General features: G+C 36.7%; 3 protein-coding genes and 1 pseudogene across 3 annotated transcripts in view; 1 reads left to right on the top strand and 3 right to left on the bottom strand.

Annotated features, from left to right (window-relative positions):
• Window positions 1-7,235, bottom strand: part of LOC133527119 (uncharacterized) — an 8,074-nt gene extending 839 nt beyond the window's left edge. Inside the window, exons 1-2 of the mRNA XM_061864011.1 lie at window positions 7,050-7,235; window positions 4,410-6,068 (exon numbers count right to left, since the gene is read on the bottom strand). Coding sequence (XP_061719995.1) covers window positions 4,410-6,068; window positions 7,050-7,235 — 1,845 coding nt within the window. The remainder of the gene's footprint in view (window positions 1-4,409; window positions 6,069-7,049) is intronic.
• A 974-nt stretch (window positions 7,236-8,209) lies between these two features.
• LOC133527121 (lipase 1-like) lies at window positions 8,210-9,240 on the top strand (annotated as a pseudogene).
• A 5,556-nt stretch (window positions 9,241-14,796) lies between these two features.
• LOC133527122 (lipase 1-like) lies at window positions 14,797-15,929 on the bottom strand. The gene has a single exon (XM_061864012.1). The coding sequence runs from the start codon at window positions 15,919-15,921 to the stop codon at window positions 14,797-14,799; it is 1,125 nt and encodes a 374-aa protein (XP_061719996.1). The 5' UTR covers window positions 15,922-15,929.
• Window positions 15,930-20,492: 4,563 nt separating this feature from the next.
• Window positions 20,493-26,618, bottom strand: LOC133527299 (lipase 1-like). Its single transcript, XM_061864277.1, has one exon. It carries the CDS (start codon window positions 24,091-24,093, stop codon window positions 22,918-22,920), a length of 1,176 nt encoding a protein of 391 aa, XP_061720261.1. The 5' UTR covers window positions 24,094-26,618; the 3' UTR covers window positions 20,493-22,917.

Here is a 26,618-nt window from a genome sequence, read left to right on the forward strand (position 1 = left end):
ATGACACTAACAGTGTCATAGTTAGGGATTGCAAACCGGATTGGTTTTCAATCCGGCCGGATCCGGCCGGATTTTGGCCGTAGTCCGGCCGGATCCGGCCGGACCGGATCCGGTTTGGTATAGAGATATAAAAGTTAATTAAATGACATATTTTTCTAGTTTTTTGCGTAATACGTATTCCTAAATATATAATTTGAAGTTAATAAATAACTCCTTAACAATAAAATTGAACTTGGTAGTAAAAAGTGTCACAATGTCAATATCACTTGAAAAACAAAATTTGAAATCGGTAATTTATTTTATTTAACCGTTCAAAAGTGCTCAAATTTTCGTGCTGATGATGGGATGTGGGGTGGGAATTGGAGCTCCTTGAAAGGACAAGTTTTCGTAACTATTCTTTGATTGAATTCTTTATAGCCCCAGTATTGGGCCCCATACATTCCACGACTTTTCTCTTTCCTCACAAACTCTAACGTTGACATCCATTCTAGCATAGAGAAATAAGAAGTACACAGTGTGCTCACTCCATACATCAGTTTTGGTACCAAAACGCTTATTATTTTCGTAGTCAACATCTAACATCGAGTAGCGGAACTCTCAGTACTGCTACTCAACCATAGATATCGCGGCAAACAAAAAGTCTAATGCTCAACGCTCAAATTTTCCGCTAATATTATAACCAGAGTAACCGGAACTCTATTTTCAACTCCTACGCTTACTATTATTTATTTCTTTTAACGAAGATGTTTTACTTTTAACCAATTGTGATATTAAATGCGCTCCAGTATTATCTTGCTCTAATTTTTTCCCCGAAAAAGTAGTAGACTTAAAAAAATTGCATTTTTTTTAATTTATAGAAAAGTATATTGGTCAAATTATAGGGAACAACACACGACACGACGATTTCATGCGAAAAATAATAGAATTTAGGATTGAAAACCATCGCGGAAAGGGACTCCCTAAGAAAAGTTACATAGATCAAATAAAGAATTGGCTAGACGTAGAGTAGCATGTACCAGGAGATGAAGGAAATTGCATAAGAAATTGTAAAGACAAAAGATTCTCTCTTAAATTTGAATAGAAAAGAATCTATATTTTATCATATATATACATATATCGGAGAAAACTAAAGATTATCAATATTATCATATATTCTTTATTCACACATATTGATGAGCCCAACTGTAGTCGGTTGAGTACCGCCGACTTAATCCTGCTCATTTGTTTACTTTTAATCTCCTATCACAACATTATGACACGACATATATTAACCTTCTCTTTAGCATAAATTACAAATGCCTTCCATCTCCATCATTTCATTTTTCTTTCTATTACAGTATTTATGTAATCGTCATATCATGCCACCAACATGAAAGAAGAAGAAATCCTCTTCTGTTCCCAGTCATCGTCATAATTAAATATTTTTATGTTACTAAATTTAATCTTTTTCATTCGTTTTTTGTTCTGTTCAACTTCATACCTCGTATCTGTTGCCTTTTCCTCATCTAAAACGCACAACGCGTGCTGTATTTAGGCGTTTTTTTATTTTACCGGATCCGGTAGCTCCTGAAAAGTGCTGGATCCGGCGGGATTACCGGATCCGCCGGACCGGATTGCAATCCCTAGTCATAGTTTTTGTGTCGCGCTGCGGCTGGAGATGCGGAATAACTTACCGAAATAATTAAATTATACTGGTTCTGAATTACTCCTTGTTGAGCGTCCACAGATCGGCGGCACTTTGGATATTGATGTGCTTGAATTATATGGATCTCACTTTCCTTTATATATTTATTTGTAGTGCATGCAATATCGTAATTTGTGGATTTTTTCTCTTCAGACATTGAAATGTGTCATGTACATATACTTCTTTTTCCGCCTTGCCGTTTATTTGAAAACCCGACAAGGAGGTCAGAATAGATAATAAAAAAGGTTATATTTATGCGGCGCAAACATTCCCCCGGCCTTGAAAGGAATAGTTTTCAAAAGTTATTTAAATAAATCATTTACTACATAATAGCATCCTTATTGCTCAGAGAAAACTAAATGAACATAAACAAATTAGGACTACATAACTTAATAGAAATAACGAATTACTAATAGAAATACATATATTATTGAGAAGGCAAAGGACATAATTTGACTAAAGGTCTTTTAAGTATGCCTGATTTGGTTTTAACCAAAGCAACTCTGGCAATACCATCCTTGCCCGGCATACGTTTAGTTATAAGACCTAACGGCCAATGTAAAAGCATAACATTCTCTTGAAGAATAACTACAACTGTTCCTTCCTCAACAGGCTGAGAAGGAGTATTCCATTTTTGTCTGGTTTGCAACGTGTGCAAATACTCATCGCGCCACCTCTTCCAAAATGATTGTGTTAAACGACCTAATAATTGATATCTTTGCAAAAGATGATCAGATGTTACCTCCGCAACAGACGTAGCTGGAAGATATTTCAATGGAGTAACATTAAGAAAATGAGCTGGTGTCAATGCGGAAGGCTCAGCGGGATCAGAGCTTAACACGGATAGTGGCCTAGAATTTAATAAAGCCTCAATTTCACATAGAACTGTCATTAATTCCTGAAATGACAAAATTTGTTTACCTATAGTACGATACAAGTGTAATTTGACGCATTTAACATTACTTTCCCAACATCCTCCAAAATGTGGAGCACTGGGGGGAATAAATCGCCAAATTATCTTATTGGCTGATAGTTCATTTTCCCAAGCCTCTCTATACTCATTCGCAAGGAAATTATGAATTTCTTGCAAATATGTATTGGCTCCCTGGAAGTTTGTTCCGTTATCGCTGTATATGTATTTAACAGGACCGCGTCTGGATAAAAACCGCTTAAATGCTGACATAAAACTTGCTGTACTTAAGTCAGTTGCAAGTTCTAAATGAATTGCTCGCGTTGTGAGACATGTGAATAAGCACAAATAAACCTTTTGACTCTTCACACCCCTTCGTCGAACAGGTGTACAATACAAAGGACCAGCGTAATCGCAACCAGTATGTATAAAGGCTTTCTCAACTTGATTTACCCTACATGCTGGTAAATCTGCCATCATTGGGCAGTTAGCCTTTGGCTTGGTCCGGAAGCAGTAATTGCATAAATGAATCCGATGACGAATAATACATCGAGCTGCTATAATCCAGAATCGATGTCGCAGAATAGATATAAGAGTTTCAGGTCCTGCATGTAAATGGTGTCGATGGTAGTAATCGACCAGTAGATTAATGATGTGATCACGACGTGGCAATAACAAAGGATGCTTATAATCGTAATCTTCATTAGAATTACTGAGACGTCCTCCGACGCGAAGAATTCCATCTTCAATAAATGGCTTTAGGCTTGCTAAAGCCTTTGTAAGCCCTTTTTTCAAGGTCATGTCTAAAATATGTTGACTGAAATACACTCTTTGTAGAGCTCGTACAATTTCCAGTTCGGCTGTTGTTAAGTCATCAGCACTAATAAGACCTTTAGGTAATCGTTTTATGAATTTTAAGATATAGGCAACTGTGCGAACATATCTCATCCATGACGAGAACCGTTTAGACAAATCATAAATTATGCTGTCGTTCGAATTGTCACAAGTCATTAAAGAAACCGTTTTTTCTTCAGGAACGTTAACTTCGTCTGGAATAAACGCCTGAATCGGCCATTCGTTTTTTGGGAGTTTCATCCATGGAGGGCCTGATAGCCATAGAGGATGGTTCACCAGTTGTGCTGGAGTTAAGCCTCTAGACAGGCAGTCACTTGGATTCTCTGTTCCCTTGATATGATAAAAATGATCGCCTGACAAGTTCTCTTGGATCTTAGTAACTCGATTGGCCACAAAGGTTTGCCATCGATGGGGCGACGAATGAATCCAACAGAGTGTCACTGTTGAATCGGAAAAGGCCAACATAGAGTCAATTGGGTATCTGGTTGAGTAGGTATCAACCACCCTTTTCATTAGTTGTGACAATAGCAATGCTGCGCATAATTCCAGTCTTGCTAGGCTAACAACCTTCACGGGCGCTATCTTAGATTTAGCGCAAATTAAATTAATGACACCCCGGTCATTATTAGGAAAGGTGGCGTAGGCATAAACTACTCCACCATAAGCCCTTTCACTAGCATCCGAAAAACCAACTATAGTTAATGAACAGTTTTCAATAACACCTATATGTCTGGAAATGCTAATGTTAGATAGTAGCGGTAGTTCACTTTGGAACTGTTGCCATTGGCGTACAATTTGATCAGGCGGCAATTCATCCCAATCGATTTTCAAAAGCCATAACTCCTTTATTAGAAGCTTAGCGAACACGATTACAGGGGCAACTAGGCCCAGAACATCGAATAATCGAGCTACTGATGAAAGAATGTTTCTTTTACTACACGGTCGATCATCGGGACTAACCTGGAACTTGAATACATCTTCACCAGGATACCAACGAAGACCTAAAATCTTCAACGTTGTATCATCGTCGAAGGTGACACTTTGGGACAGATGTAGTTCCTTTGGTATTTCTTTCAGAACAGCTGCAGAATTAGACGACCATTTTGCTAATTGGAATCCGCCTTTCAAGAACAAATCCAGCAGTTGTTTAGTCGCTTGTACAGCCTGGTCTTCATCAATAACTGAACTGGCTACATCATCCATATAAATATCACGAGATGCGATTTCTTTTGCGAGTGGGTATTTATCACCTTCATCAGCTACCAACTGTTTGACAGTTCGCAGTGCCAGAAAAGGACTGCTACGTAGACCGAAAGCTACCCTGTTATATTGAAACACCCTTATAGTTTCTTCAGGACTAAACCTATAAAGGATACGCTGATAAGGACGATCCTCCCCCCGTACGTCAATACACAGATACATTTGACGTACATCAGACGTGATGGCAATAGCAAATAATCGCAAGTTTAGGAGAATGCAGAACAAGTCAGCCTGTAGACTTGGTCCTGCGTGAAGTATGTCATTTAATGATAAGCCGCTTGTGGTCTGTGCACTAGCGTCCAGCACAATTCTCACCTTTGTGGTTGTTCTGTCACTTTTGACAATTGCGTGATGGGGTATGTGATAAGCATCATTTGACTTATCATTCGGAACCTCAGATAAGTATTTTTTATCAATATGTTCACGGATAACTTCATCATAAGCTGGCTTTAACTCAGGTTGTTTGAGGAATTTTCTTTCAAGTGCTAAAAATCTGCGTTCAGCAGTCTTGTAAGAATTGCCTAAATTGTTTGGTTCCAATTTAAATGGAAGTGCAACTTCGTACCGCCCGTCTTCCAAACGATTCACTGTATTTTTGAATATGTCTTCAGCTTGTTTGTCGGCAGGACTATGAATGACTCCATCTAAATCTTCAATTTCCCAAAATTTTTGCATCAAATTTCCCACTTCAACCGAAGTAAAATACCCAGCTGCTGAGTAGGAAGCATTTACTGCGGGAGCATCACCTAATATGATGTACCCCAGTGTAGTTTCTAAAGCGTCAGGCAAACCAGGTTGGTTCTCAATTTTATCCGACATTAACAATTTGGTGAATAACTTAACACCAAGAAGTACGTCAATTTCTCCTGGGATCGCCCAGGAATCATCTGCTAGATGTAAATTATCAAACAGATCAGATGAAGATTGATCAATATGACAGGTCGGTAAATCAGGCGTGATCTCATCTAATACAAGCGCTTCGATAGTATATTGAGATTTAGGATCATATCTTGACCTAAATGTTAAGTTGACAGTTCCTCGAATGGGTTGTGTTATCGTTGTTCCCCCTAATCCATTTATTGAAGTCACGGGGCTGCTGTGTACAGGAAGACCTAAATTCTTGCAGCACTTCAATGTAACGTAATGTTTCTGTGATCCTGGATCCAGCAGACATCTCAAAACCTTGTCCTTGCCGTTACGCCCACTAGCTAGCACCTTAGCAGTGGCGAGAATTTCCGTCAAGGGTGATTTAGTCTGTCTCAATGCCGAATGAGTACATACGGAGGCACCGTTGTCCGTCACAGATGAACTTGTGCTAGCTTCACTATCATCCTTAGGTGAGGACTTGGACTCGTTTCTCTTCATTACAGGTTTTGAGTTTTCAAAGTGTAACGTTGTATGATGTTTGCCTTGACATTTACGACAAGTTTTCTTTGAGGAACATTTCGATGCAGTATGATGCGTGTTCAGACAATTAGTGCACGCGTGAGTTTCCTTAACGAAATTAAATTTTTCGTTAGGTGGGAGTTTCATGAAGGAATTACAATTATAAAGTTGCGAGTGATCATTACTCTTACACATAGCACATGGATTTCCGTTGTCATGCCCTTGCGTGCTAACATACGCTTGGGGTGTGCGAGGGAGAGGAGCTCGCACGCTGCTAGTGCTGGCAGCGGAGCCGCTTTCAGCCTTAGTTGGCGTTCGTTGCGATGTCCGATATAAAATCTTCACTTGTTCACTAACGAAACAAATGAATTCGTCATATGTAGGCATTTTAGAAGAATTCCGAATAGACATCTCAAAATTCTTTGTGGTATCTGAATCTAATAACTTAAGACCCAGATGAATGAAAATAAAGTCACTTAAGTTTTCGAGCTTGAGTTGTTTTATTGCTGAAATAGTAGCAGCAAACGAATCAATTGTTTTTTCTAAAATAGATGCCGAAGGACCGTTGACGTTGACAGGTTTCATCGAAAACAGCTGGTTTAAATATGACGTTGCCAATGCGCGTTTATCATCATATTTTGCGATCAATGCTTCCCAAACTGTGTTGTAATTTTCTGCGGCAGGTATAACTCCCACACAGATCGACTTTGCTTTTCCTGTCAGATGACTAAATAAGTAATGAACACGCTCAGAATCTGTAAGTTTTTTATTCTCATGTATGATACGCTTAAATGTTTCATAGAAGTATGGGAAATTTTGGATATCTCCATCGAAAGAAGGAAGATCAATCCGTGGGATTTTAATGGAGTCGTCCTTACAGGTATGGCTCGAATCCCTGGATGTCGAGAGGCTCGGAGCAGGTGCATCAATTTTTGTAATTTGACATTTGATTACGCAGTAGAGATCTTCAAACGCGTTCATTGCGCTGTAGTTCACGTTATACTCCGGGTCCAACTCCAAGTTCAGAAGATTGACGTCATCCATCAACTCTATAAATTCTTTCCTCAGTTGATCGACCAATCGAGCTTGCGCGATGAACTGCGATAGAGCCTTCTTGTCACTGCTTAGCTTTGGAATCATATCGTAAATGTTTTGTAAACGTATGAAACATTGAGCACGCTTTGCTTCGGCGAGCTTAAGTCTCGTTGCCATGGTTACCTAGTTGTTACTATGACAGCACGAAAAATATGAATAATTGCCTAAAATACACAAGTAATTGTAAATTATATTCAACTTGAATAATATCTTAATACAAGTCGAAGGAAAATGAAGTAAATACGAACGTTCCGCTTGTATGATACCTTAATACAAGTGTAACTTTCGCAATAGGTTAATTACAGTTAAAGAAAAACTGAGGCCTTCAGGAATAATTTACCCGTAGTTTTCAGTTTATTTTAATGTATTTTGTAACTTAAAATACATAAAAATTATATAACGAACATTGCATGCAAAAATGTCCCGTGAAAATTAAAACACAATATGACAGTTACAAATTACGAAATATTATTTGTAACACATCTATTTATGAATAAGGTAGCGCGATGAATAATTCCACACATTTCCACACACTACGCGTAAAAATAACAGACAATAACAATAACTTAGTATACTGACTGTACCTTTGGATAAATTAATTACCTACGGGAACATCTTGATAAAGAATTAAGAAACCGCGATTCAGTGAGCAACAAGGATGAATTATAGAATTTTAAAGGTAAATTTGGAATCCGTTTCATAGGCCAAAAAAATGGAGATGCGGAATAACTTACCGAAATAATTAAATTATACTGGTTCTGAATTACTCCTTGTTGAGCGTCCACAGATCGGCGGCACTTTGGATATTGATGTGCTTGAATTATATGGATCTCACTTTCCTTTATATATTTATTTGTAGTGCATGCAATATCGTAATTTGTGGATTTTTTCTCTTCAGACATTGAAATGTGTCATGTACATATACTTCTTTTTCCGCCTTGCCGTTTATTTGAAAACCCGACAAGGAGGTCAGAATAGATAATAAAAAAGGTTATATTTATGCGGCGCAAACAGATATCTTATACAAATGTGTTTAAAAATGTATCATATACCTTATCAACGGATTAAATGAAACGTTGACATTTGATGTTATCTTTTATTAACTCTTAACTTTGTTTGTTAACTTTCATTTTCCATTGTATTTGCACGCTGAATTTATTTGTTTTTAAACTATCAACGTTCACTGAAACTTGCTGCCGTGTCTTTAACCATGACAAATATTAAACTTAGGTTTCATTAGCCGAGGTATTTATAATAGTACCAGTGCAGTACAAAACAGTGATCAGTACCTACAACAGTCTTGTTGAAACAAGTAATATGAATACCTTACTGACTGCGGTAATTTGGCTAACCGTTTTATCAGTTTCGTTTTCGATTTTACTAGATGAATCAAGACCAGAAGATGCTACATTAAGTTTTACTGAACTTGGAATGAAATATGGACATTCTGTCGAAGAGCATGATGTGGTCACTGAAGATGGATATATTTTAACTTTAATTTCATATCCATGGAGAGACAAAGGGGCCCGTTCTCGTAATGCATGGGATTTTTGATTCTGCTGACACATTCATTATAAGAGGGAATTTGTCTTTAATCATTACTTTGGCTAATAAAGGTTATGACGTGTGGTCTGGAAATACAAGAGCAACAAATATGGCCGGAGACACAAACACCTGGATCCTGACGCCGGACCAAAGTTCTGGGACTTCAGTTTTCATGAAGCTGGTTACTACGATTTGGCTGCTTTAGTTGACTTCATCCTAGAATTTACGGGGTGAGCAGAGCATAAGAACAATAGGGCATTCCCAGGGGACGACGATACATTTTATTCTATTATCAACAAGGCCGGAATATAATGAGAAAATTAAAGGGTTCATTGCCCTGGCGCCTGTCGCGTTCCTCAGCAATTTAATCCCTCCACTTTCAACATTGACTAAGGCATGGCCAGCGATAAACAAATTTTTGAAAGCCACAGGGACGGAAGAATTATTACGCGATCATTCTGCAGCTAATGATCTTATAGAGTCCATTATGCAGCCCAAGGGCTAATTGGTTACGAAGTCTGCTATGTGCTCCTATCTTCAACAGCTTTCGGTTTTGATCCTGAAAGAATTGAGCCCCACTTTTGGGAAGTTATTTTGGGACACTTTCCGACCTCTACTAGTAGAAGAACTCTCATTCATTTTGCTCAAATTGCTGTCAGTAAAAGATTTACCCAGTACGATTACGGTTCTGTAATAAATTTCAGAAAGTACAAAAGTTTGACTCCACCCAATTATAATTTGGAGAAAGTTACTATAAATATCTCTTTGATTGCTAGTGGCAACGATAATCTGTCGAGATTAAAAGATGTTGATATTTTAAGAACAATTGCTTCCTAAAGAGCTGAAATACCATGTGATGGAACCCATGCTATGGAACCATGTTGATTTCACATGGGCTAAAGACATGGATATATATTTGTACCCTTATATATTATCTTCCTTGCAAGAATTTTAATTGCGGAATTTTTTTTTTAATAAGTATTGTAATGATACTAATGATGCACAGTGACAATCAATCGCAAGAAACTTGTTAAACAAGTTTCAACGTAGCTAAACTAACTCTAAAACAAAGCTAAAATCGCTAAAATAAATTTAAAATTGTTGAAAATTTGCTTTTAATGAAGTAAGTATAATTTTTTTTTTGTATTTATTTAAGCATTTATCAATATGTGTGTATTAATATTTATACATAACATACAATAGTCTTTACAATAGTATATACAATAGTCTGCCGGAACACATAAAATTAGAAAATAATTCTTAGCGTTATATATGAAAATGAAATAATCAACTAAAAAACCTATACAATAATTGTTGCTAATTGTTTGTTTTGCAAATAGTCTTTGTTTAAGCTGTATATTTTTACTGCGGTGTACCAATAAAGAGTATTCTATCTATCTTTATATACACTACCCTTTCCAAAATTTGATTTTCTTTATGAACTACCCATAAAACAATCATAAATCAACAATTTGTAATTACATATTTAGATAAGAGTGTGAATTTATCAACTAAATAAAAAATTCTTCAACTTTCCCAACCCTTAAAACAATAATTAATATGAATACACAGAAGTATTCCATGCTATGTGCGAAGAAAATAAATATTGTTCGAATACCTAGGTATTTTTATTATTAAATGCCATTGAATCATAAAATTACGGGACAATGTGGTGTCCCGTATTTGTTTCGCCTAATTACGGGAAAATGAAAAATTTCGTGCCTGAAATAGCGGGACAACCCGTAAAATATTGGACATCTGGTCACCCTACTTCAGGTGCGCTTTCCTGCCCGTCTTGTGCATGGGTCTTCACAAACAAAATCGGCTACGCGGGGCCACATGCGACATGCGACCACACGAACGGAGATGAAACAGTCACTGTGGCGTGGTTGAAACCGACCGGGAGAATATTTATTTATTTATTTATTTCAAACATATTTCCATAACATTACAGTCGCAACCAATACGTCATGAAATTATACAGGTAAATTACAGCGTAAAACTACACAACAACAGTTGAGGGCCTAGCATCCATCATCTCACAGAATCTCAGGCATTTCCTTCTCACAGCCGCCCATCGCCACGCAATCAAGTCGCACTCCGGTGCTAATGTCAAGAGCGCATTCAATTGTGAGAGAGAGCGAAGCAATGGAGAATTCATGCGCGACACGGTGCGCGCCGCCGGCACCGCCAACAGATCGTGTCGCCGCGGTCTTATGGCTCCTCTACATGATGGCCCAGCGTAGGCCAGTCCTAGGGACGCATTTATGCGTTAGAGGGAGCAAGTGATATTGCTATCTCATTTCACCGCATAGCTGCGTCCCTTGGACTGGCCTACGCTGGGCCATCGTGTAGAGGAGCCCTTAGCGATTGCCTAGGAACGTCCGGAACATGCAGGCGCACCAGGCGACTCACCAGTTCCGGACAGTCCGACTCACCGCGCAACACCATACACATATCTATACATAAACTTCTACAGTTACACAAACGGTAGGGCACAGTGAAATGTCATCACACATAATATCATTGCTATTTTCTGGTCTGGAAAAATCTAAAAAAAATTGCTAGTAAGTCTAGGGCCCTTTACAACAACATTTCCAGTGACGTCATTACAGGAACTTGAATGAATAAGTACAAGAGCCAGCTGAGTCAACATTATGTACCTACATTAGCTATAATTATCGTAAAAACAAATTACTATTGACGCGATAGGCATTTATATTGTTAATAATATGATATGTGTACTGCTCAAAGAAAATAGGTTGCACTGAGTGTTTTGAACGTTACGTGAAAAGCACAATGACAAAACAGGGTATTTGGTGCCTCGCTTGCCAAATTTAAATGTCAGTGACCTGAAGATCTTACCCGTTTCAACCTGAATTAAAAAAGTGGAAGTGGGAAGGCCTACATTTCGATTATAATGTGTATATTAGTAAATATTTAGTACGTACTTTTCAATATCAATTTTAAAAACGATGGGCACTAGATTTTGTGGTGGCTGGAAAAGATAGCAAAGTCCCTATATATCTTACATTTTACACATCCTGTAATTTTCAGGAAAACAAGACTTTGGTTTTTATTAAGCTTATAAAAATTAAATAAGTAGTCAATTGATTCACATATTTCAATACACATGTAATCCGTTTCATGTAAAGATAGAAATTTATTTTTTTAAATACCTTAGTCGTTTATCGAATAGCCCCAACGATTTGCTTTCCCTTTTAATTGATTACCCGGTCATTTTACTTACCTCTAGGAAGGGGTTTCGCTTTTAGAGTTACCTCTACAAATGAAAAGGTATCCCCTCCCTAATTAATTCAAAAATGTATGTCATCTGTGCTGTCAATAACGCGCTAGACAACCAGTCTATCACTTAAAATATAAATTGATATTGATCCCATTTTTATTAATAGAAAGATAAATAGGTAAAGGTTATAAGGGATACCTCTTCAAGAGGTCAGCGCTTAGGGACGGGTAACAGATATTTGAAAAGAGACCTGCTTAACCGCATTAAAAAGCGCTTAAAAAGCCAAATGAAAGGGTTTTAGGTAGCAACGGCGTTGGTTAAGCAAAGCTTTACGAAATACCCCTTCCAAAACTTTAGAAGGGGATACCGAATCGGTCCCTGATCCAGACTCCATAGAATAAAACTAGAAACGGGGGAAACCTATGCTGGAGCCACCTATAATAAACCCCTTGACAGGTGCCTTCCCCATTGTTCACTGATGAAACCTGTGGCGGAGCCTTTTAAATAAAAAATATTGTATAGTGAGTGGAATACATATACTTAGACGAAGCTCGAATATGTTTTTGATTTCAAAAAAACGGCCCACGTGACTGATATTAGTCTGGGCATTACGAATAAGGGTCATTTGCATTAATCCTGGGTTAGCCACTAACTTTTATTTTATTTTATACTACGTCGGTGGCAAACAAGCATACGGCCCGCCTGATGGTAAGCAGCCTCCGTAGCCTATGTACGCCTGCAACTCCAGAAGAGTTACATGCGCGTTGCCGACCCTAACCCCCTCCCCCCTCGTTGAGCTCTGGCAACCTTACTCACCGGCAGGAACACAACACTATGAGTAGGGTCTAGTGTTATTTGGCTGCTGTTTTCTGTAAGGTGGAGGTACTTCCCCAGTTGGGCTCTGCTCTAGATCTGGAATGACATCCACTGGCTGTGCCCTACCACACAAAGCGAGATGACATTCACAATGCCCATACCCCTCTTATGGACGTAGTTTAAGGACGTACCCGGGTCCAAAAAACTCGGAGTTAACCGTTAAGGGCCACTTGCATCAGACCTCTAACCCGGGGTCAAATTGTACTGGTAGCCATGAGAGCTACACGTTTAACCGGTTAACCCCGGGTTAGCGGGATGGTGCAAGTACCGCTTAGAGGGAAGAATAGTTTTTCGAATCTAACGAAGTAACGGAAATTTTTCTATGAAATTCTTATTTTTGAAAATTTTGAAATAAAGGAAAACCAATAAACCTAATTTTTCATTGTGTCAATAACACCCTAATAAATCATGGAGAATGGAAACTCTTAATTCCAAGGTTAAATTGAACTGGTATCTCCGGGTTTAACCGGTTAACCCCGAATTAGTGGATAACCCTGGATGGCGCAAGTGGCCCTAAGTTTAGATTGGCTAAAATAAAATTGTATTATGTGCGCGGCATTACAATATTGGACGTTGTCGTGCGCAGTATACACAATACAGTTGGGTCGCTCGCGGCACAATTAATACTCGTAGGCATACGTGGGATAATTTTTGAGCCCTGGTCAGACTTCCATATTTATACTAGTTCGTTGTATACGGTATTCTTCAAAATATAATAATTTAATTTCCCTGTTAGTGTTTTGGCGTAAGCTATAAACATAATTATGTATGTATTGTGTGTATGAGATAAATCAATTTATTAAATTAAAAGTAGCTTTTTATTGCGCGCTGGAACCGATTTATGGACATGTTTTGTTATATTAACTTAGAATAAAAAGCTTTTTCTCTTGTTACGTGCATAGTTTAGAAAATACTGATATTCACTGAAATAGTTTATTGAACAATTTATCAAATTTTTAACAGCGTGAAGTAGAGAATGCGCAATGAGCATCCGAGTGTGCCACTCCATCTATCGGCAAATTATTTGCGCCACTTAATGTATGTAGGTGTGTTGGTTTTTCAGAGTTCATTCTTTATGAAATGAACCCATTTTAACAATTTTTATTTGAAAGAAGGTGCCTTCAGCGTGGCGTGATCTAAGCTCATACTGCTTATAGAAATTTTAAGAATAATAAATAGGTACATGCAAAGGCGGTTAAATTGCAAACTAAGTTCGGAAATGTTTTTTGTTCTTAAAAAAAAATCAAGATAATATTTTCATAATATAATAATATATTTTATTTGCTTTGGTAAAATTTGGAGTTAATTGGATACTAATCATTTTTTTTACTATAAAATATTTTTGCTTGGAATCGCATTTAGCAAGCAACAAAAAGACCGAAATACTCTTTTTCACAGTTATATTTTACAAATTCTTTATTTAATTATTATTTAGATCAGGATCCCTGTTGTACAGTCAACATCAAAAGTAACAGATCAAACAAGATGTCAAAAGTATATTTCTGTAACAGCCGAATATAAAGTGATGGTTCAATATGTAGAACAATTAAGACTGTAAAAGATATACTTCTGAACGTGAATATGAAAGATTTATCTACATTTTGGAAAAGTTATTAGGAATATCAGATACTTTTGGCGCGTTGTTTCGTCCGTTACTATTGATGGTGACTGTACGTACTTCGAATTGAAAAAGGTTGTGAATTTTTTGATGGTACCTAAATTTATGAGAAATGAGACTTGTTAGAGAGAAATTCAAAGGGCTGGTGGTAACGGCAACACTTTTCAGCCTGGCAACATTGGGTTTCTTGAAGCCTAGGAACACCACTACAATTACGACGTCCAACTGCACAGTTCTAGAGATCCGGGTCTAATTACAATTATTTACTGTATTTATCCAATAATTTAAATATATGAGGAAACAGTGTTATATTCATATCATTAACCTAATGTAAAATCTATATGATTCCAAACTTTATCTTCCATAATATGGTAATATACAACGTTAGATAAAGTTGAGCGTAGTATATCTACATCTTTTACTGTACATAACACGTCATTTTCACCAACGAACAACGCAACTTTTGTAGTCACTCGATGTAAATTATAATCCGGAGGCACTACGTAACCATAGTGATCTAAGTTGCCTTCAGGGCCGTAGTCAAATTCACAAAATCTTTTACTTAACACCAACTGATTGACGTGCATTAAATTTTTTCGAGAAGTTCCTCCTGGATAGTGTCCCATAAAAACCTTTAAAAAGCTCGGTTCAAATCGCTTTGTATCAAAACCAACGAAATGAAAGCCAAATAACAGAAAACACATTTCGTAGCTAAAGACATCTTGACTACAAATAAATCTTACTAACGCGGTCATTGACGAATTTTCCGGAAAAGTTTCTTCTACGCCTATAGATTTAATAACTTCTCCAAGCAGAGGTCCGAAATTCGCAATGAGAGACACTGGAAATCTTACATCAGTCAAAAAGGCCACTGGTGCTAATCCAACCATTATTTCAATTTTTTCATTATATTCTGGTCTTTTAGACAAAAGCACGAATTGCGTGGTTGCTCCTTGCGAATGCCCAATTGTTTGAATCTTTTTTTCTCCAGTATGTTGCAGAATGTAATCAATCATAGCGGGGAGATCGTAATAACCAACTTCGTGAAGGCTAAAATCCCAGAACTTGAGATCTTTGTCCGGATTTAGCTTAAGATGTCGTCGACCATATTTATTTCCTCTGTAATTTGCTACCCAGACGTCATGCCCTGCGTCAGCTAGAGCTATAACTAATGATGTCTTTCCTCTGATAATAAAAATATCTGCCGTATCAGCGATTCCATGGATAATAAAAACAGGCGGTTTTCTCTTCCCCTTGATGTGGAAGAAAGTCAATATGTAACCGTCTTCAGTGGTAACTTCATGCTCTTCAACTGCATGTCCATATTTTAAACCAAGTCCCGTGAAATTCAGTCTTGCATCTTCAGGTAAAGTTTTCCGCAGTAAAGAGTTTGTTGGGACGCAAATACTCACTAAAATGAGGGTACATGTTAGCGTTATTTTCATAGTTGTTTTTTTTTTTTTTAAATATTAAATTGCCTATTCGAACCAAACTATGTATAAAACTAATAGATGCTTAAGACGTAATCTAAAATTATATACATATAATGCAACCTTGACTTATTCAACTTTAGGCTTTGTCAATACACGAACAATTGTCGATGACGGTGATTAGTTTGACTCTGGATTAATATTATTTATACTAATTAGCGCTCCACGTTAGCTTAAGGAAGCTTTATCGGGAAATATGATTACTGTTCACGACTTAAGAATCACCCTGTACATACTTTTAGAATAAAACCAAAAAATATTTTTTTGCTGTAAAATTATATAATATTATACGGACCCTTTTGTTGAAAACACAAGTTCTTTTTTACACAGTTCTGATAATTTCTGTATTTGTTCGTGTCTTACAATCATAATTGCAAAATGACACAGACCTTTAAAAATGAGTTTAAATTTGCATATTGTACTTTAATTCTTAGTACATAATTAAATATCATTATTCATTGCGTCAAAAAAAAACAGGTATTATCAATTTACGATATCCATATTGTAAAAAAGCCTTTATAATTCTTATTGTACACTACGGCACACGTCAGTGAAAAGATTGACAATCAAGGACTACTTAAGCAGAAACATAAAATCTATTTACCTATTATTAAAATACAATAACATAAAAAATACTGAGGAACCCTAAATATCCTAAAACTAATAAGGTAGGAAACGTAATAAATATAAGAGCCTCGGTAGAGAGTACCATTTTGTACCTTTTGGCGTTGAAACTCTAGGTCCATGGGGTCCCAGCGCGCACAAGTTTTTGGAGAAATCGCGAAACGTCTGGTTGACGTAACTGGTGACCGAAGAGCTGGCGGCTTCCTCGCACAACGTATCAGTATTGCGATACAACGAGGAAATGCCGCCAGCATCCTTGGTACAATGCCTCAAGGGCCTATTTTAGATATAAGCTAGTTATAGTAATCATCTGTATATATCCATTATGTATATTGTTATTGTCAATAAATAGAATAATAATAAGGTAGGCAGTTAGGATTGATATAGGTTTAGAAGTATGTGTTTATCTATTATCTAGATTAGGTATATATTTACATTATATAATACAAAAGCGAGCTGGCTAGTAACCATCCTTAAATATGTGCTCTTCCTTGTTGTTGGTACTGCATGCTTTCCTTTCATTGACGTAGCGACCTCAGCCTAGTTGGTACTGACCCTTCCTACGAAACTGGAGGTCCTAAGAGCGATTCCCAGTAAGGGCGATTATTTTTGTTTTCTCTGCCTTTATTATCTATTATTTATATATTCTCATCTAATACCGTGTCACAAGTCTTAGATCCACGAGTCTCATAGAAAATATCAAATTACAGAGTTCAATTAACTTTTTAAAATATTTCGAGCGGCAATGTATTGCGTCCATAGTCATAACCTGTGTCAGTCGTGACGTCGCATCAGTGACGTACGACGTTTTTTTTATAAAAATAAAGTAGTGATAAATTGCTTTCCTAATTATTTGATAAGAAAAAATAAAAGCAGAATTTTTTTGTACAATATTTCATTTATTTTAGTTGATTCATTAGGTGTCTATACTAACTACCGCTACAGAGCGTTAACTGTTGACATCATGTCTACGCTCCCAGGTACACTTCGTAAAGCACTCTTAATGTTTAGAAACCTAATCAGTCATACTTTTCTAACATAGATAATATAGTAGGAAACAAATACACATTCATGTCGTTTCTCCAAATGAAATCGATATGATTCCACATTTTGGGTTTCAGTATGTGGAACAAAACAACATTAGGAAGCAATTTTCTTAGTAACTCTGCATCCTGTACAGTTGCCAGCCGATCTTCTCTTCCAATCAGCAATGCAGTTTTGACAGTCACTTTTTGCAAATCATACTCAGGCGGCAACCCTTTTCCGTAACGCTTAAAGTTTTCTTTGACACCGTAATCAAAACTGGAAAATTGTTTGCGCAACGCAATTTGGTTATAATGAACTAGGGTTTTTCTGGATGTGTTGCCTGGGTAATGTCCTAGAAGAATTTGAAAAAATTCAGGCTCTATCGTCTTGGCATCAAAGAAAGTTGAATAAAATACTGCTAAAAATATGCACAGGACGTGGTCATTGGACCCTCCTTTACATTCTAAATTGCTGAACTTTGGTACTGGTATTTTTTTACTAGGGAGCTCTTCTATTCCAACACTCTTCGAAAATTCGTCGATTAGTGGTCCTACTTCGCAAAGAGTTGACACAGGTGGTGCTAGATTGTTCAAAAAAGCGACTGGAGCTAGTGCTATTAGCAGTTTAATCTTATCATTGTACTCTGGTTTTGAAGATAAAAGAACGAAATTAATTGTGGTTCCCTGTGAATGGCCTATTATTTTCAAGCTTTCTTTTCCAGTCGCATTTAAAACATAATCGATAGTCGCTGGTAAGTCATAAAGTCCGGCTTCATGGAAACTGTAATTCCAAAATTCGGGATCATCATCTGGATTTAATTTGACATGTCTTCGAGCGTATTTGTTTCCTCTTAGATTTCCGACCCAAATATCATAATTAGCTTCTGCTAATGTGATTATCAGAGACCGATTTCCTCGTAACAAGAAACTTTCAGCATGATCTCCTGTCCCGTGCATTAGAAGTAAAGGAGTTGTTCTCTTTCCAGGAATATGGAATAAAGTAAGAAGATACCCATCTTTAGTGACCACTTCATGCTCTTCAGCAGGGTGTCCATATTTCTTTGCTAGACCAGTGAAATTCAAATGTACATCTTCAGATACTACTGGCGGGAACAAACTTGACGCTTTTGTTAATACACAAAAGTATAAGATACACAGACTCTTTAGTTTCATTATTCTCTTTTGTGTTTAGGTATCTTTGATTATTCCTTCCTTCATTAAATTACATATGCATTGTCAACAAATTACAATTTACCTCTCCATTATTACTTTATTTTTACACTTTTATTCATTTAACAAGTAAATTGACTTTAGCTTACTCTTTTTATCCTTATGATCTTTATTCTGCACTGGTTTTCCGTGCGTCAGTCGCTCTGATGCGTAACATTGTTTTAAATGATTACGTAAGTTGATAACGTGCTTTTTATAGTGCGTTAATTTAACCTTCGTAGGCCTACTGACTTCGAACTTGAGATCAACTATGCCATTATGCAATAGGTTATTGACCTTACATGCTTGCTCGAATAATATTTTAGGAACAGTTGCACAAATACAAATTGTTTAAAATAAAAATAAGACTGTGCAAATAGATAAAAAAAACAGTACAATACAGATTTTTTTCTAACGTTTGAGCACTTTTTATTATTTGTTATCAAACAATATATATCTCTCAATTATCATATCGAGGTTGAGGTTAAAGAGTTACGAAAATACGTCCCTTTATATGTAGAGGTAATATCGAGTTTTACACAAGCTTTTATTTAAATTGTCCTGTTAGTATGTATGTTAATTTGTTAGCATGGGGTCAAATCTTGGAACCTAAATTTGACCTACTTCCCTATTTCCGATTGAGCTCAAATTTTGCATTTATATATGTAAATCGGATGACAATGTAATATTATGATGATATGGAGTTGATCTGATGAAGGAGACAGGAGGTAGCCATGGGAACTCTGTGATATAACAACGCAAACTAAATGTTTTCGGTGAAGTTAGATTTGCCTCGATGAGTATTAGTTGCATGTGGAAAGAAAAGTACAGTTAGCGATAAAGGCTTGTACCAAAAATTACATTCTTGCCAAAAACTTTTTTATTGTTGTTGCCTACATATAACATACATAGTAAAGACTTACTACGCGGATTAAGAGTCACACGTCCTCAGCCGCCGCAATACAATATACATATTCTTCATTAATTCCTCTGAAGTTACAGGCGGCCATAGGCTACGGTAACCGCTTACCACCAGGCGGGCTGTATGCTCGTTTGCCTTACACGTAGTATATATAAAATATTATTTATTGCTCACCAATATGAAAATAACATAATCACATACAATCCAAGTTATGCTCTTATTTTACAGCGATATTCTGAAATAACATTAAATTTTACCTACATACGTACATTCAAGTTGAGAGTAGAAATACATACAAAACTTTTTCTCGCTCTGTTTACTTTGTATAACAATTATTGGTTACTAAAACAAGTACTAGACAAATATCGTCTATATGTTTGAAAAAAAAAACAGTGGCAACATTGCCATGCAAAGCCAGTTCCTCGATATGGAAATATTTGCTAATTCGTCGTGTGAGAATACGTTTGTGCCATACACCGCTTACATTGGTTTGTAGGAGAGCGAAAAGAAGCAAAAAAAAAAATTCGAAAAGTTTTATATTTAGGAAATATTCAACTTATTTATTGTTTAGACACATATGTTTACTATGTACTACTTACTTTATATACAAATATTTTAAATAAAGTGTTAATCATTAACTAAGTAAAAACATTTTATTGCCATATGCGTATTGTACGTTTAATGTACAAACGTATGACAATTGACAACACAATGTTTTGGATATGTCAAAATTTTTGGTTATAATTTTCTGTTAACAGTTATCTTATTCTTATCTTTCTCTAACAGCCCGATTGAAGAATGATTAAGATACGTTTAAGATCGATTGATTTACAAATTGTAATTACGTTAAATTGTAATTGTAAGTACGTTTCACAATCAAAAAAGGAAAATATTAACATTTAAGATTAAAATTAAAATGAAGTAACATCGTCATCGACACGACATGTTTAACATAAATAACATATAACCATGACCAAGGTAAATGTTAAGGCCTGGTATAATGAGAACCCATAATTATAAATTATTTTCCATGTATTTCCGTTATTTAAAAATCTTTATTTTTGGAAGGTCTTAGTACTCTTACCGGCACTTGCACCATACCACTAACCCGGGGTTAACCGGTTAAACCGTTAACCCAGTGTCAAATTGTACTTATAGTCATGGTAACTCCTGGTTTAACCGATTAACCCCGGGTTAGGGGGATGGTGCAAATGCCCCTAGTGTATAGTGTATAGTGTCACTTGCACCATCCCACTAACCCAGGGTTAACCGGTGAAACCGTTATCCCAGTATCAAATTGTACTGGTAACCATGGTAACTCCAGGTTTAATCGATTAACCCCGGGTTAGTGGAATGGTGCAAGTGGCTCTTACTATTTTTTGACACTACTTATCCGGAGCTAACCGGTTAGAGCGTTATCCCAGTGTCAAATTATACTGGTAACCATGGTAACTCCAGGTTTAAGGGTCCCTTGCACCAATAACTAACCCGAGGTTAAGCCTAGTGTTACCATGGTTACAAGTACAATTTTCTCCAGGTTTAACCGATTAACCCCGGGTTAGTGGACTGGTGCAAGTGTCTCTTGGGATTTATTGACACTGGTACAGTCAGCATCAATAGTAGCGGGTGAAATACTTTTCCTAATAGGGATATATTTCTACAGATCGTGTTGAAAAGTATCTATCTCAGTATAATTGTTCTATATATATCGTAGATTTTAACCACGCATTCCTGAGGTCATAAGGCACAAAATATGTTATGTGAGCCTTGGTAGAATTCGACAAAAAAAAATTGCATAGAAAAATTATGCGTTTTACTAATTTTTAAATCTTTTCAAAAAATAAATATCTTACAACGAAAAAATAGTCTTTTTATTGTTCTGATAAAAAAGTTCGAGTTTCATTTAAAACTTTAATCTTTGATAGTAGGTATGTCAAAACCAAGTCACATAAGTGACAGCGTCGCAGCCAAAAAGGCGTTTTTCACTAAGTTATTACAGAAACAAATTTTCCAAGTCATTATCTCTAAAACAAGACCGATTTCAGAAAACTTTGTCATTTTAGTCCCTACATGTGGTCAAGAATACAACTTTAAAATCTGTCGGGTTGTTAAAACCACCACCACCGTGGGCTGTTAAAAGCCGACAGATTTTATCTATGAAAGGGGGCCTTATTGTCGATGGCACTTCTGCCCTTATTAACGATGCTCCGATATAAATGCAACACCGCACGACGCATTATGGCGTAAGCGCCATCGACAATAAGGTCCCTTTTCATAGATGATGCCTATGCCACATATTGATACATATCTTTTTTAGTAAGCTATTCGAGAAGATATTTTTGACGCGAAGTCTGATCCGCTACTATTTTTGATGACTGTACTTACACTCTGTATCTTTAGGTATTTAAATAAAAGTAAACAACAGTAAAGGTATACATAATTCATGCACGTTGTTCGTGGAATTTTGAGCTCAGAGGGCCTACCGCGAACCACGTTCGACGTGTTGCCTCTTGGTCGCACTTACGTACGAATTTACAAGTGCGACAAAGAGGCAACACGTCGAACGTGGTTCGCGGTAGGCCCTCTGGTCCGCCGGTCATCAAGTACGGGGACGTGGGGAGCAAGCGAGGCTTCACTGCGATTCCCCGGACTTTGGCCGCGAACTCACTATTGTTGGCAGCACTGTATTTATGAGATACCTATCTGTGTAATTTATTTTAGTTTACTTTTTCTTTAACAAATTCGCAAAACGAGATACATATTTATGAGTTTTTGTATACATATAGATTTTATAGAATTTGACTTGTATAATACAGTACAAATACAAATCATGTTATTATTTTTATTGAGAGCCTGTTGTGTCCCACTGCTGTGCAAAATTCTAATAAACGTAGGTCTTATTTTTAGTTAGGTACGTATTATTACGTTGGCTGTTTAAATCTCTTACAGCGTACATAAATTACGTAGAATTGAATAAATAAATTAATAATCAATTGCTCACAATTACTACTCACAGTAGGCATAAAAGTAACTTATAATACAGGCAATAGCACAAGTAAATACCATGATTACCAATTATGACAGTAGGTACGTTTGTTTTACGAGCTTGAGATTATTCTTTATCACTTTATTTAATTAAAAAATCTTCGGTACCCAAATGTAGCAAGCCAGTTAGTCGTATTTATCCAATAGCTGAAATAAAATTGGATACAGAGTAACAGGCATATCATTACCCCAAGTAAAGTCTACATGGTTCCATATTTTATCTTCCATCACATGATATTTAACTACGTTCGGTAAAAGCGTTCTCAGAATCGCTACATCTTTGATCCTGGACAACGGATCATTTTCACCCACTAACAATGCAACTTTAGTTGTTACTTTTCTTAAATCATAGTTTGGTGGAACTATATAGCCGTAACGTTTTAAATTTTCTACTGGTCCGTAGTCAAATTCACAAAATCTTTTACTAAGAATCAGTTGGTTGGAGTGTTCTAGATTTTTTCTTGAAGTATGATTCGGATAGTGTCCTACGACAATTTTACTGAATTCTGCATCAAAACGCTTGGTATCGAATCCGGTGATGTAAAAACTTGTCCACAAGAAGCATAATTCGTAGCCAAGGAAATCTTGACTGCATAGAAGTCTCAGAAAATTGGTCATGTAAGAGTTATCAGGGAAAGTTTCTTCTATTCCTGTAGATTCTATCAGTCCACGGAGCATTGGGGCTAGACTTGCAATAGTCGACAATGGTTGTATCAAGTCCGTTAAGAAAGCTACCGGTGCCATTCCAATGAAAAGCTTTATTTTCTCGTTATATTCAGGTCTTTTAGACAATAAAACAAACTGTACAGTCGTTCCTTGAGAATGTCCAATTGTCTGCAGCTTCTTTTCTCCAGTGGTTTTCAGAATGTAGTCAATCATGGCGGGAACATCGTAATTACCGGTGTCGTGGAATGTAAAGTCCCAGAATTTTTTATCTTTATCAGGATTCAGTTTGAGATGTCTCCGGGAATATTTGTTTCCTCTGACATTGCCAGCCCAGACGTCGTAACCTGCATTCGCTAATGATATAACTAATGATTTATTTCCTCTAATTATGTAGCAATCGGCAGTGTCTGCAACTCCATGTAGCAGTAAAACTGGAGTTTTTCTTCTTCCTTTAACATGGAATATTGTTAAAATATACCCATCTTCAGTGATCACTTGATGTTCTTCAACTGAATGTCCATATTTTGCTCCAAGTTGCGTAAAATTGAGTCGTCCATCTTCAGGCAAAGTAGTACGTAAACACCTTGATGGGACGAAAACAGCCACCACTATTGTGTAAACTAAAGTAAATTTCATTATTATATTTTAAAACACATGATTTTCTACTGCAAAAATGCAGTCCGTTATAATGCATAAAATATTAATGAAACTTGATACCTATGCCCTTAATTTATATACAATATTTTAAGAAACATTTATTTTTTCGACCTCTGCAAACTAGTTGACATTTATTTGTCATTTTCTTGTAAGTACTAAATTTCACAGGCAATTTTAGATACCTCGTATTTCAGTAACTACTAAGTCGATAATGATACTGAGACACGAAGTTTGTGTCAAAAGCTATTGGTTACGTTGTTTGGGTTATCTATTAATAATATGTCATATATATTGACGTCATGTTTTCTGTGTTTTTGTATCTCCCTTGTTGAGAGAATTTACAATATTTATATTCTTATGTAAACAAATTGAGATTTATTCAAAGTTACAAACACTAATTTTGTACGATAAGTTTTTCCTTTGCGCAATAAAGATTAAATAAATAAACACTTATTTTTCAATATTTATGCCTCAGATTTTAAAAGTCAAAATAATAGATTATTAACCAAGAGATGGAACTGATGGAAGGCACCCATTTCTGACGAGATATTTTGGCTTGAACAAAGTAAGAGCGACAAACTTAGAAATGGGTGTTTTCACCCGAGTCCCTACTTTTCATTACGAATACGTGGAACTGAAACACTGAACATTTTAAGTAAAAGGATCGTTATTTATGGAAGGTTACAGAATGGAAATTACAAAACATATCCACTTTGAACTGAAAAATATATACCTAGAAAGTAAAATACGCTAGGGCCGAAATATATTACTTTCACCCTCCTTCATAGACAAACAATGAGTGACTTTCAGAGCATGAGAAATGAAAAAGTTATACACACCGGAGCATCAGTGTGATTACCGAATAGTAGTTGATTAACAAATAGTAAGCACAATAGTACAATGTATGTGAATATATTGGCGCAGCCAAGGTGTTCACAATTATCTGAACAAGTGTCTATTATCTTATCAAGAAGTTACAGCGCATGTTCTGATTACGCATGACTACCTTGGCAGCTCTGACCGTCTAGCATGAGTTGCGTTCTCTCGCGCGATTCCATACTTGAAGTCGCACGAGAACGCAATTCACGCTAGAAGGTCTGATATAATATCTTATGGCGACATGATATTCGGCAGCGCGCCGTGATACATATCGTCGCTATACTTACTCAAACTCGTATCTGATATACGTATCTAATATATAGATACGAGGTTGAGTAAGTATAGCGACGATATTATCGTAGTCGGCTAAATTATAATATTTTCTCTCGCTGCATCTTTTGAACAAAGCATCATATAAAGAGGAACACCTTCACTTAAGGCCTACAGGTTGATGTTGATGGTATTGATATTAATTGACTTTAATAGGATCTTTACAAATTCTTTTCCTGCTTGCCGTGATCATAGACGTCGACATAAAGACTCCACTTCCTTTTTCATATAGGGCCTCCGCTAGCTGACGCGGATTATCCGGAACGGACGCCCCGTCTAATAAGAAATTGTATGAACAGCGCTAAATGGCGCGGGCGCGTGCGACGGATTTCGCCTGGGAGCAGGGGGCCTACCGCGAAAACCGAAATTCGCAAATTGCAGGGATCTTTCTCTTTTACTCTCACTAAGATGTAATTAGAGTGACAGAGAAAGAAAGTGCCCGCAATTGGCGAACTTCGATTTCACTGTTTTTGTGTGGTGACCGTTCGTCGTCTTGTAAATAAGGAAAGTGATCTGTGGCCGTGACTTATTCAGGTTCTTTGACCAAGGTCGCATCATTATAACCTATCTAGACACTGCGGCAATCTGGTTTTACACATAATGTTAGTGCCTAAGTCATAAAACTTTACGGGCCTGATTTTGTAACACGAACCCGCACTTGACCGTTTTTTTTATGAGAGGAAAACTCTGCGCCTGCATTTATTTTAAATTTGCCGCCTTTTTCTTTTGACAGATATGCCTTGCTAAACTATATAGGGAGCGTGCATGAACTGTAGGAGACAGCACAGGAGCCGTCAGATTTTTGGCGCGAGGCGTAAATGTGATTGTTTATTGTTCCGATGTAGCCCACAAGATGGCAGCACTTACTATGCACAAGAAAACACGTGACGTGTAAATGTATATGTTTATGGTTCCGATTCAGGCCATAAAATGGCAGACCCTCCAACGCGCACGGTCCCTATAACATCTTTTATATTTTAACTGATGTGTAATACCTATATATAAAAATCAAGAGTGAGAATAAAAGCTTTTTTTTTGACAACTTCAAAGCGTCTGGTAATAGTTATCGCCGGCGAAAATGGTCTGGCAACGTTGATTATAAATTTTTAACATTATTATTTAAAACATACATAAAAATCAGCCGTGAAAATTTAAGAAAAGTTAGTAATATTTTTACCTACCTTTAGCACCTTGTACCGGACAAATGGCCGTCGGGCTAATATAGCAAGTATGCAGACATTGAAATGGAAAGTACATACTAACACTATATTATCCCTTACATTTTAGTCATGAGA

Source organism: Cydia pomonella, chromosome 17 (assembly GCF_033807575.1).
Source record: "Cydia pomonella isolate Wapato2018A chromosome 17, ilCydPomo1, whole genome shotgun sequence".
NCBI classification, from domain to species: Eukaryota; Metazoa; Arthropoda; class Insecta; order Lepidoptera; family Tortricidae; genus Cydia; species Cydia pomonella.